Below are 13,337 nucleotides of genomic sequence, written 5' to 3'. Positions count from 1 at the left end.
AAGGAAGTGGTCACAGCACCAAGCATGCCAGAGTTCAAGAAGCATTTAGACAATACTCTCAGGCACACGGTGTGACTCTTAGGGATGCTCCTGTGCAGGGCTAAGGGTTGAACTCGATGATCCTTGTGGGTACCTTCCAACTCAGCATATTCTGTGATTTTGTGATCTACTGATTCCTTACAGAAGACAACAAAGCTTTCAAAACCAATTACATTAAAGCCACTGCCACCGCACCTCCCTTGTTACATTATGTAACATTTTTCTTAATTTACAGTTTTAAGAAAGAATGATGGTTTTGCTTTTTCATACTATAAAACACTGTATCAAAAAAAACAGTAGGAAGCAACAAGGATTCCCTGCACAACAGGTTCTCTTTTCTTGAAATACACCAAAAATAAGGAGCTCAAACTCAATGAAATCTTAATTTCAACATTAAAGTGTCTTTGAATGCTGCAGTCACCTATTTCTATAATTTAAAACTCCATGTATTATAATCATGATGCATCATCTTAACTGAGAAGGTATCAAACATACTCATAAGAAAAGTACCATTTTGTTTTAGAAACATACTGTAAGATTGGATAAGGGTTCATCTGATCTTTTTTCCCATGCATGAACACTTTGCAGCATTCTTCTATCCTCTACTGAGCACATCTGCAACTTGTTAAATATTCACTGCTTGTTTCCATGCAGTTTCAACACCTTTTCCAATTGTATTCTGACTGTAGTCCAGCAAATACTTCCAGTAAAACAATATAAGCTTGTTTCACCAAATGTCTCATTTTCTCAGCATTTACGTATGTTTCTATTCATCCATCTCATGTTGATAATCCTAATATTCAGATATTTATCTTGTATTAATCTAAAGCTGATTATAAATATATGATCTTTCATACTCACCACTGACGCTGCTTAAAATCATATTTCCAGAGTTTCTTATTTCATCAAATTTTGTAAAGATTGTTTGCAACCTATAAAGAACAAAAAGAACAAAGTATTTTTATGCATTTGAAATCTCACTGGCTACTGGTAAAAACAAATCAGCTTATTAGCATATTTAAAGCAGTAATACAGAATATACAAGGGATTAAGAGTATCAAGAAACAATTCCTAAAGGATTCATCTTTAGTTGAGCATCTTCACACAAATGCACAGAAAACTAAGTCAGCTTAGCAAAGAACAAAATTGAGCATTGTTATTAGCATGATTAAATACGACATCCTAAAGTTCAGGTTCAGTAATAGTATATATTGGATTTAGATAGCTACGACACAACAACAAAAGGTAACAATTTGAACTATGGAATGTTCATATTGAAAAAAATATGGATCACTATTTAATTTATTCTGAGACAATTACTAATTTTCCTCAAAACTTTTATTCCTCAACATTTCCTCAGTTTGGTTATGAAAATAATTTTGTGGTAGTTAGCACTTCCACAGGACAAAAAAAATACAACTTTTTTCTAAACTTAAGATACACTAAACACTTGAATTATGTCCAACACGCACAGCAGTGATTTTAACTCTCACAACAGAAAAACCTCTGCAAATGCTTTGCTACATGTAAAAAGCAAAAAACAACAAAACCAAAAAACCACAAAAAACACACACCAAAACAAAAACCTCCATAACTCTCCATTTGCAATCTAGTGCCACGAGGCAAAAAATGATGTTCAAGCAAGAAAGCTGGCTGACACTTCAACAGCCATTTCTCATCACTTCTGCAGAAAACTCAATAAAAGCAGTGGAAGTATCTCACAGAAAAAATGTGACCCACGCACTAGCCATACATTTGTACTGACACTGTTCAGCTGCAAACACTTGCGAACAATTTCTTACATTTCTCCAAAGACTTTTTTGCATTTAGAGTACTCAGAGTATGTAACACACATGAATTTTTAGCTCCAAGTTTATCAGGACTGAATCCTGATTTTAAATGAACAAAGTTATGAACTACAAATCACATGACAGTCTGCAAATCTCAAGCAGGTACAGTTCAGTTACATTAACAGAACTAGAGATTACATTACCCAATTCAAAGTTTGCTAAAAATTTGCACTGAAAGGCTTTCTTTACAACTCACAATCTGAAATATTTTAAGGCAGACCTAGAAAAACGTGTAAGAACAATGCCTGGGTATGAAAATCCTTACAAGGCCTAAAGGAGAAAAGTCAAGGACACACAAAGATTTTAACTTCAACGTTTCCCAATGCACACACCACTTTTACTCAATGATCCGTGCAGAGAGGCTGTGCACTCTCACAGTGCAGAGTCTACATTCTCTGAGACTGCATGCCCTTTTCACTCACTGGGACCTCATTTATTTAATAATGAAGAATGCGATAAAATAATGAAATGCAGACAGATGGCAATATAAAAAGTTTGAGCGTTTCCCTGCACCTTCCAACAACTTAGGACTCTCACAATATGTTACTTTTACTTTCCAAATACCTCAAAGCAATATGGTACAGAGCAAATTTGTCCTGGACTTAGCAGGCCCACAACAAGAACGACATGGATTTAGCTGAGAATTCCACAAAAAGGCCTACCCTACTGCAAGCATCTAAAAAAACACAAACAACCCCCCCCTTAATCATTTAAGTCAATAACCCGTAACACAAACCAGGAGTTTTTCTATGATCTCAACTTATCTCAAAACTGTATGTTGCTCAGTAGTAGTTTGTCTAATCTTTCCCTAACATACTTGGCAGCCTCTCTCTGGAACCTATTATCCTCTCCCTTTTGCACCACCATTGCATTTACATCCACTGCTGCCACAGCAAAATGTCTGAAACAGCAGCAATTCACATATGTCACTGCTTTAATATTAAACCTCAAGTCTTTTAATGAAAAGATCAGTTGGTAAACCAAAGGCAAGTTATACGGAAATGGGGTTTTTTTGCACATAAGAGTCGGAAAAGTAAAACTTCTGAAATTAAATGCTTTATGGGTACTAGCATTTACTAATGACACGTGGAATCCCATTAACATGCCATGTGCTTTCAACCGTACAAAGTGAAAAATTCACACAAGAATCAATACGCATAATAACGCATCAGGCCATCTTGCTTTCATAACAAGAAGTTAATGTGTTTGCTTCATATGTACCATAGGAAGTACTTTTAACGTTTACCAGTGGTTGTGAGTTCCCCTCAACACTGCTGGATTTCATTGCAAACACTGCATTAACAGTGCACCTAGTTAATGAGAAAAACTTAACACTACATCTGAAGGGCTAAAACTGTAATCCTGAGAAAAACTGAACATGACTAGAGAGATTAACAGATTTCCTTTGAAATTTCACCTTAATGTTTATATCCTGTAAAGCTGATGTTATCCATTTTGCATCCATACTTTACAGAATTCAAAAGAAAAAAGTATTTCCTGCTCTTTTGAACCTAGTTTTCAAAAATGCTTTCCTGAGTGTTTTAAACAGAAGGTAAAAACAAAATGCTTCCTTATAAATATGTTATAATAATACACATGTTGCCTCTCACTCTGGGCAAAATATTTGATGAACTACTACTACGAACAATAAAAAACTATTTGTCAGCACTGCATGCTATGTCGTCAGTGGTGCAGGCTGCAGAACAACACACAGTACTGCCACTTAAAACTTTCAAAGCATGTCTTTATGACCAGTAGCACACTATACAGCATTTGTCATACTTACAACAACCACCAAAAAATCCATTATAACACAGCTGTTAAAAAGGTAAAGCACTACTGTAGATTCAACCCTCTCTTTAGTACAGCTTACAGGAACTGTAACTACTACTTTGCAAAGTCTCACAACAAGTTTCTTCCTCCCTCTCCTCCCATCCTGCTCTTCTTGCTACCTTTTTCTCTTCTCATATTTCTTCACAGAGTCACAGGCAGCAAGGCACTATGGGCTAAAGTTGCTAAAATTATTGCAACCACAATCAATTTAAGAATGTTTACAGGAGTCCAGCTCCTGGCAAAAGAGAGCCTGGTCAAGAGGAATCCAATAACGTTTACATGGCTGGATGAAGACAGTTTCACCAGCAATGAGGAATGTTCTTTGAGAAGAGCAGCATTATTACTCCCTTTATCTCCTCTCTCTAAGCCCAAGTCTGGATATGGAACTGTAATCAATCACTGAAGTCATCAGCCAACAGAAATACTATGTCACCAGTGGACAGAAACATTATCTCTTTTCTCCAAAGAGACACAGACACATCTTCTGCAACTTCACATATGGAAGGAAAAATCCCCACTGACAAAAAACACATGTTCAGGACAGCAGGCCACTTCTGCATGGGCTGTCTCACTGCATGAATGAATGTATGAGGTTGTAGCACTTTAAATGGGGGCTCCTGGCAACCTGCTAAACCCTCTCCTCTGGCAGGTGACAGGTCTCTATCAAAGTATTACCATATTATGGTGGTGATGTTCCATGAGAGGAACACAGCTTGAGCTGACACACTCACGTGGAAACGTGGATGTTCCTGAAGAATGCGCACTACACTTCTAGACTGAAAAGCCGTTAATTCATGTCATGCTTGATGAAGTTCAACTGTTCATATAACAGGCAGAGGGGGATACCTAAAACTTTGAACGTGGTGATGAAGAGGCAAAAGAGCACCGCTCCCCTCTCAAGAGCAGAGGGATAAAGAAGAAGAAAGGGTGGTAACAAGTTTGTTGTTCGTGTCCAAAGTCGGTCTAAAGCAGGAAATGGCCCATATGAAACCTTGCACTTATTTCTCCATATTTTCCTTTTCCAAGAAAAAAGAAAAGGATCTTGCAGACATGTGTCCACATCTGGACACCCAGATGGACCTCATCTACAACATGAACTAGACAGATAAGCAGAATGTGCCTACCATATAAAATGTGGTATTCAGAAATGCATACTGCAATGTGCTTCAACATTTTAGGATATGAAGTTGTGGACCTAGACATAGGAACTAAATAAATAACTGGTTTTATACATTTATGTTTCTCAAGTAACAGTGGGGAAATCTGTCAGATGAATTCCTGAAAAATAAAAGCTTTTAACACTCAGACTAAGTAACTGCTATCCAGAGCCACATATGCTATTTCCATTCAAGGAAGATCAGCCACACAGATTCCATACTATAACAAATTCAATTTGGCCCATATAGAACAAAACCTGTTCCCTTTTCTTGGCTCACTGAACAAGAAATAAAACATCAACTTTCAGTACTCACAAACATATTAACACTAATACTTCCAGGCCCAATACCAAAGACTGTCAAACCTCTTTGGCAGCAACTTTAACAAAAAGGAAAATAACATCCAAATTTCCAGCCACAGATTTGATACTGATTTCTAAAAAAAGAATGTGCTTCAAGCAAAAAGCACAATACTATTCTGAGATTTATAAGTTGAAAAATAATAAATACAAAGAGGAATTCATTGATTTTATTTACAAACAAACTCAAATTAATCTTGGTAAAGTACAGAAATACACTGAAGAAAAATAAATAGAACCATGTAGAGTTGAACTACAAAGGTAAGATCCCATATTTTATTCATTACCTAGATTCCAACAGGTCCAATAACCCCCTCTAGAAAATCCAGTATTTTCCACAAAGGCAAACCCTACCAGGTGCAGATGACAAAACCTTTTAAGCCTACTATTATTAAATTACTAACTATATTTGGCTTTATATAGACACAACATGTATATACCATTTGCATATTTAAGGAAGTTGAACAATTTCTCAAAACAATGCTTGATTAACTTTCCTGCCTTCCTTTCAGCAGACATGAGCTCTTATTTTCTGTGCTTCAAGAACGAGTGCATTCGAGTAGCAACACACAGCCCTCTAATGTGTAATTTTTTTATGTAAACTAAACAAGCCTATGTTGTATTAATTCATGTGTGCACCAAATACTGAAGTAATAGGGTTTTCTGCTAATATTTATGTTTACACACAATTTTTAGTGCACTGACATGCAGTGAAGGAGCTGCAGTGCAGTTTTTTTAAGGCTGAACTCAACAGCTGAAAGTAGTCGTGTCTGAACTACAGATTATCTGTAATACTTAAACCCCTTAAAACCTACACAGACACACAAATATGAACAGAGATTCCCCTCAAAATAGTGAATATTCAACATCAAAGATTTTTTTCCACAGATGATAGCTGCTGCATAACCACATGAAAATTTTAATGCATCCAAGCAAAGGGAAAGCTTCTGACAGGCACTGGGGAAGAAATGTTTTTAATTAGGTCTGCCTCTGAAGGAACAACAGTCTGAGCTACCATAGAGCTAATCTGTCTTTCCTGAGCTTTGTCAAACGCCTTCTTATTTGAGTGAAGGAGTAAGAAGAGACTATAGGAGCTTGCTTTCTGTCAGCAATGGATGGGACAGACTTAGCAGCCTCAACTAAAATAAATCCCAACTCCCCCCTTTATCCTAGCCTGAAAATTACCACAGAAGACACAACACTGAGGCTCAGCTCACATATTATTTTACACTAGCCTTGACTGTCAGGTGCAAAACTACTGAGATTCAGTGGCAACAACCCATTTAACATGCACCAAGTTGAGTCTAGCTTCTTTATATAAATGCAAATGATACAGCCATGCTTGCTTTCAGATCAGGGGAATTTTGTATTCAACTGATTCAGACAGTAGAAACAACAACTTGGCACCTACTGAAACTAAATTAGAAGCTGTTGATTGCCCTGAGGATACAAAGCACCTATGGTGTTTAATCCTATTTGGATCCCAAGATGTACTCAATTTGTATCACATGGAGTTGTGAAGAGTGAGTGCTGAACCTAAGCTTACTGTCAGACCCAACATTCATTGTACAAAGGCTGTGTTATCTGCGATCTTTTATTCTCTGTTCCAAAAGAAGTCCAAGGCCGTATCTTAATTCAAAAAAGAGCTTCTCTTGTATGTTTCAGTTATCTGCTAGGAAACCCAGTTAAAACTTAAAACTTCTACGGTGACCATATAATCTATTAATAGTCTAAAAGTGTGTACAACTTCTCATTCCCAAAGGCAGAGTAAACTTTTCTCTAAACATGCTGAACTCTGCCTGGAATGTGAAACAATAAATTCAACATCTGTCTCCTACGACATTTTCACAGAATCCTAGAATGGTTTTGGATCATCTAGTTCCAACCGCTCCAGGACAGGCAGAAGTACCTTCCACTAGACCAGGCTGCTCAAAGCCACGTCCAACCTGGTCATGAACACTGCCAGGGATGAGACATCCACAACTCCTTTGGGAATCCCGTTCCAGTGTTTCACCACCATCGCATCAAAAATTACTTCCTAATATCTAATCTAAACCCACCCTCTGTCAGTTTAAAGCCATTTCCTCTTATCCTATCACTACATGTCTATCACTACATACTACACTACATACTACATACTACATGTCTATCACTACATACTATCACTGCACCTCAGGAAGTCCTCCATCATCCCCACATCACCATCGGCCAGTCAGAACTCAAATCAGTCCAACAGTTTAATTACTTAGGCAGCCTCATCTCCTCAGATGGTAAGATTGACGGGGAGATAGACAATAGGTTAGCAAAGGCATATAGTGCCTTTGGAAAGCTCCATAAAAGAGTCTGGCGTAATAAACACTTGAAGAAAAGTACCAAGATCAGTGTTTACAGAGCCATAGTGCTGTCTACTCTTTTATATGGTTCTGAATCATGGGTCATCTACCGCCACCACCTGCGTCTCCTAGAACGCTTCCATCAACGCTGCCTCCGCACAATCCTAAACATCCACTGGTCAGATTATGTGACCAATACATCTGTTCTTGAACAGGCAGCAATCACAAGTATTGAGGCCATGCTACTGAGAACGCAACTGCGATGGGCAGGGCACGTCTCCAGGATGAAGGACCACCGCCTCCCTAAGATCCTGCTTTATGGTGAACTTGCCACTGGCTGTCGCAAGAGAGGAGCTCCGAAGAAAAGATACAAGGACTCCCTGAAGCAACAACTCAGCCTCGGGCATATTGATCACCATAACTGGTCTACTCTGGCCTCTAATCGGGAGGCCTGGAGACAGACCATTTATAACGCTGCTGATGCTTTTGAGAAAGCACGCAGGATCACTCTTGAGGAGAAAAGACAACGCAGAAAGAATCGAGCCTTGCAGAATATACCATCTAAGGAGTCTTTCTGCTGTGTCTTTTGCAACTGGACGTGTCTATCTCGTATTGGCCTTTTTAGCCACCAACGCGCTTGCAAGAAACGTGGGTAGAGTCCTTCCCAAATCTTCGTTCGCGAAGCCTAGCCATGAACATGAACATGAAATCACTACATGTCCTTATAAGAAGTCCCTCTCCAGAGCTTTCTTGTAGGCTCCCTTTAGGTACTGCAAAGTGCTCTAAGGTCTCTCCAGAGCCTTCTCTTCTCCAGGCTGAAAAATCCCAGCTCTCAGCCTATCACCATAAGAGAGGTATTCCAGCACCCTAATCAATTTAGTGGCTCACCTTTGGACTAACATGTACTTCTCATGTCAGGGGCCCCACAGCTGAACACGTATTTTGATATATTATCAAGCTGTATTCTGATATCCTACAAATAATCATTAAAAACTAGGGTTCTTAGTTTTTAAGAAGGTTCTGATGAGGCACAGTATCCCTTCTGATAATTCTCTCTGACACCAAGCAGTCAATATATTCTGCTTTATCAAAACCAAGAAGTGAGGTGACAATTCAGGGTAAAGTGATATGTTGATTGATAGGGGGTTAACACATGTTTAAAAGTGTAAATTGTTTTGATAAGGAATTTTAAAGATTTTATTGAATAAATAGTCTTTCCCACAAAGGGCAACAAAACAATGGTTACTTTTATTTCATATAAACTAATCTACACAGTCAGGAACACTAGTTGGAAGCAAAACTAACTAGAAAACAAAAGAAAAATTATAATAATTTAAACCCAAAGTTTTTAGTGAGTTCAAAATTCTGATTAAGAACAATAACATGTAAGGGCTCAGGATTACAAAATCAAAACAGTTAACTCACCTTCCAGGAGGAATTCCTCTCTTCGCAAGATCTATTCGTACTTTTTCTCCCACATGTCTATAAACCTCTACAATGGCTAGTATGGCAGCATCTCTCACCTGTGAATGCAGTTTAAACTGTTAATTTCAGGGTTACAGAAGTCAAATAACATTTGCTGACAACCTACTAATCTTCCAGTTTCTACTGACCAGCATGCCAATTCATTTCACAAAACAGCTGAAACAGTGAGGATGAAAGGAAAGGAAATACAACTGTTATTTCAAGATAGTATTTGTTGTAAGATAGAGCACCCCCAAATGGTAAAAAAATGCTAAAAGTAGTGGCTTTAGAGGGAATTTCTGGGAGGGACATAAGAATATATTTGTGGAAAAAATGTACTTTATTTAGGACTCTTATCACAGCAGGTAATACTTCCAAAAGTTAGTTCCTGCACTTAGTCTTGAAACTTCATTTGCTTTCATCTGTTTCTACACACAGAAGGGTCCTTCTGGAAAACCAGGGACCTCACTGCCCACAAGAGTGGGCCAAAGTGATCAGCATTTTCTTAATTTACTTCAGCCTGAATTGGGTGGCATGACATCAGCACAAGAAAGGGAATATGGCAAGATTATGGAAGGGGAAAGAACATTTAAAACAAAGAGATTGAGTGCCTCTTCAAAAAATTCAAACCATAGTCATCACAATAACAACTGCCAAAAATGCATTTTAGTATATGCCATTATTCTCTATAAAGAATGACTGGAATGACTTTAGTACTGTTCTTTGCAGCAGTTCAAACTAAACATACAATTGCTCTCAGAAGATATGAACTGCATCTTTACTAATCATCAGCAAACAGGACAAATTCTTTACAGAATTTCTCTATAACAGAACAATGCTATACTATCCAGGAGACAAGAACTTTGCAACATTCAGAAATTAGGCATAAAGACCAATACTGTTTACAAGACCATCTCCCAGCAATGTTATCTTCTCTCTTACTGTATTCTTAGTCTTTTCTGTGAAACACAATTGCAGATAAATCGAGATATTTTATCCATTTCCATTTGAAGCCTTTCTGAAGTTCAGATGTCACCATTATGTACTATATCTTGATTTTCACTGCAGATGTTTTTGCTTACTTAGTTGATTTTAACAACAGTCCTCGCATGTTCTCACGTGCCATTTGGGTTCCACTTAGAAAATAATTACACACAGTAATGTTATCTTTAGCAAATTTGGCAAATTATTGCAGGTTTCATATAGGGGATGCTTCTGGAGGCAATTCTTCGTGTCAGTAACGTTTTTTAAATTATTTTCTGTCAAAATGCTCTATAAGAAACAACTACTTTCAGTAATTAGTAGTTTCAACCTCTGGAGATTAAACTAAATGGACAAGTATATCGCAATACTACTGCCTTTGCAACTCTACTTTCATCTTCCAGTGGATGGACTGATTAAGAAAAAAATGGGTTTATTTTTTCTCATGGTAGAAACTAGTGATATACGGTATACAAGCACTTTGTCAGCTTTTCTTTAAATGCTTATATTTAATTTGCTTTCATTGCTCTGTCAAAGTATAGTTGTTTAAGGAACAGTAAGTAATGAAATCCTTACCTGACTATTGGAGTCACCAAATGCTATACACAGATGTGGCACCAACTTGCTGAGGATTAATGGTTGCGCACCATGACTTAAAAAAAAAAAAAGTGTATTTTTTACAGAAAAGCAAAATAATTTATGCAGAAGTGAACTTTTAGCTTAGCATTCATAGAACACAAACTGACATCAATCAAGCTCTGTCTGTCTCTTACTAGTCACTTGTCTAATTTTAAGTAAGATAAAAATTCCATAACTTTAGTCTTTCAGAAAGCTCACTAGTTGTTTGATTTTCCCCATGTATTAATGTAATTGAATCAGACTTCCTAAAGTACTAGTTTCAGAGGAAAACGACATTCAGAAAAAGGATAGAACCATTACATCTCCATAGAAACAAAAAGCTTACATGTTTAAGGTAGCAACAAGACACAAACACACTCCTTCTCGGGATCGGTAATTCTTGTGTTTAAAACCAACAGCAAGGCGTTCCCAAATGTACTATAAAAGCAGAAATAATTGTCTTTAATTACCAGGAGCAAAACACAATGTAATTCTATCCATATATTATAATTACATTCATAACAGTTGCAAAAAAATAACAGAAGACTGGAAAAGTGATAAAATTAACTTATGAAATGCACAATGTGCAACACAACATAGATGAATTCTATGCCTAAATCCATTCCTATAAAACATCTTTCAGTCATCTGAATATTTTTATTGTTTAAGAAACAGCTCCTAAAACATACAGAATTGTTACAGTTAATGCACACAAAACATACATTTACAGTACAAACTACTGACTCAAGCAGAAGTTGCTATACCCTTTTTGCTTCATATTCTGTCTCCCCGCCAAAATTTCCTCTCATCCATTTTAGCTTGCCCTTGTCTATACTCCTACTGTCCCACTTCTCCCTTACTTTGGCTTTAAATTTATTTCATTTTTGGATTATTTCTTGCCCATTTGTTCTAATTGCTTTGCTTCCATTTTTGCTCGGCTTTCGGTTCTCCTTTTCTGTGCTGGTGCTGCTTCCTGTAGTACGATCCTCTGGCTCACTAAACCCTTCATTTACCTTCTTGCGCACTCGTTTTTCACTGCCTGCCTTGACTCTTTCCCTCCTTGGCTCATCGTTTTACCTTTCCATCTCTAGCTGCATGTTACGGTGTAAGGAGCGTAAACATGGAGCTTACGAGAGTGGGGATTCCCGGTGGTGTTTCGGAGCAGATGCACAGACTCGGGCTGCAACTCGCCCCAGCTGCAGCGCTGCCATTACAGCCCCACCAGCATCCGGGGAGCGTTGCCTAGCGATGGACGGCTGCACACTGGCAAGGGCTGCACACTTTGCAGCCCAGGCACCTCCCTCTTCCCAACTGCACCCTGGAGTGGTGCAACTGCAACCTATAATGACGCCATACCAACCTGCTAAAATGTATTAGATACTAATTATTGCAATTGCATTTGCCTTCCTGAGGAAAAAAAAACAACAACAAACCCTCAGAAACAGCTACTGATCAACGAAAAGAGAAAGACTAAGAGCAGGGAATATGTATCCTCTTCATTAATGAGGTAGCACACTTCACAGCAGACATAAAATTTTCCAATTAGAGCCCTGCTTGATAATTTTGTCCCATCTGTGGTGTTTTGTTTGTTTGTTTTATACTTCACTGGGTTTAGAGAAAACAAACCTTAGACAAGCAGGATATGGCTTGCCAAAACTGCACAGCTTAACAACAAAGAACAGGATTTTATGGAAGAAAACATCCTTCCAATTAACTCACTGTCACGGACAAACATGGGAAAAAGGAAATCTCCTCGCTAGATGTACAAAATTACAGGTAGAGAGGGAACGGTAGAGTACTGAAACAAACAAATCAGACTGAAGAGAAGTTTAGGCTTTCACTAAATTAACCCTTCTTTAAGAACTAAATTCTTCCAATCAGAGAAATTCAAATGGCTGCTTAGAAATTTCAACTCTCACAAGTTGCTAGCAACAATCCATGTTGATCTCCCTTTGTCCCATTCATGCACATTTATACCACTTATATTTTTATGCCTTCCTGACCATAACCAGTTACACCTAGTTCTTGCTTATTAAAAAAAACCCAAAACCAACAAACACATCTAAAACAAGAAAAGGGATTTAATAACAGGACAAATTAAATGTTATTCAACAACACTCTAGAAAGGACAAGATAAGTTGACTAGAAAGAAACTTACAGGACTTCTCAAAAAATTATTCCATCCAGCTCTTCTAAGGACATGTTCCTCTGCAGCAAAGAGAGCCTAATGCTCTGTATTTCAGTGTTGGAGGCACAGGGAAGACTTTGCTGGTTTGGTCCCTGCTGTGATGATGATTGATACTTTTCATCCAAATTTTTAATGATCCATAAGCTGTCCTGAGAGCACACAACCAAAGCCAGGCTTCTCCCACCCTGGGGGACTTACCAGGAGAGCCATATGTTCTCCTCCATACACACGCTGTTCCATGGACCCCGTGAACCTTGTATGCTTTCTGACACTGAGAGTAATCTTTCAAAGGGGATGGAAACTTCCATCCATCACCTCTGTGTACAGCCTAACAACTCTGCACAAATGGAAAGATGGACCAGTAATCTAAAACTCTTTCATGATAAGGGCTTAGTGAAAAGCAACTACCATCATATTCTTTATCATCAGCTGTTCAAAATGAGGGTATCTCCAAGATGCTCGGCTGTGCACTTGTCCAAATGCTATTGCTGTAGAGGTTCTGGTCTGTATTCCAG

At 38.1% G+C, this 13,337-nt stretch overlaps 1 protein-coding gene across 32 annotated transcripts in view; it reads right to left on the bottom strand.

Moving 5' to 3' along the window:
• CLASP2 (cytoplasmic linker associated protein 2) overlaps positions 1-13,337 on the bottom strand; it is a 155,205-nt gene that overhangs the window by 109,654 nt on the left and 32,214 nt on the right. For 31 of the 32 annotated variants that reach the window (XM_027675745.1, XM_027675728.1, XM_027675727.1 and 28 more), the window contains exons 4-7: positions 10,981-11,072; positions 10,593-10,668; positions 8,997-9,094; positions 901-971 (exon numbers count right to left, since the gene is read on the bottom strand). In XM_027675745.1, the coding sequence (XP_027531546.1) occupies positions 901-971; positions 8,997-9,094; positions 10,593-10,668; positions 10,981-11,072 (337 nt within the window). Of the gene's footprint in view, positions 1-900; positions 972-8,996; positions 9,095-10,592; positions 10,669-10,980; positions 11,073-11,765; positions 11,870-13,337 lie in introns of those variants that run through there. The other variant, XM_027675765.1, reaches the window with a different exon arrangement.

This window comes from Neopelma chrysocephalum, unplaced genomic scaffold (assembly GCF_003984885.1).
Source record: "Neopelma chrysocephalum unplaced genomic scaffold, ASM398488v2 Primary Assembly neopelma1_26, whole genome shotgun sequence".
NCBI lineage: Eukaryota > Metazoa > Chordata > Aves > Passeriformes > Pipridae > Neopelma > Neopelma chrysocephalum.
Note: the sequence above shows the minus strand (reverse complement) of the source record. Positions and strands in the feature narration are given on the sequence as shown.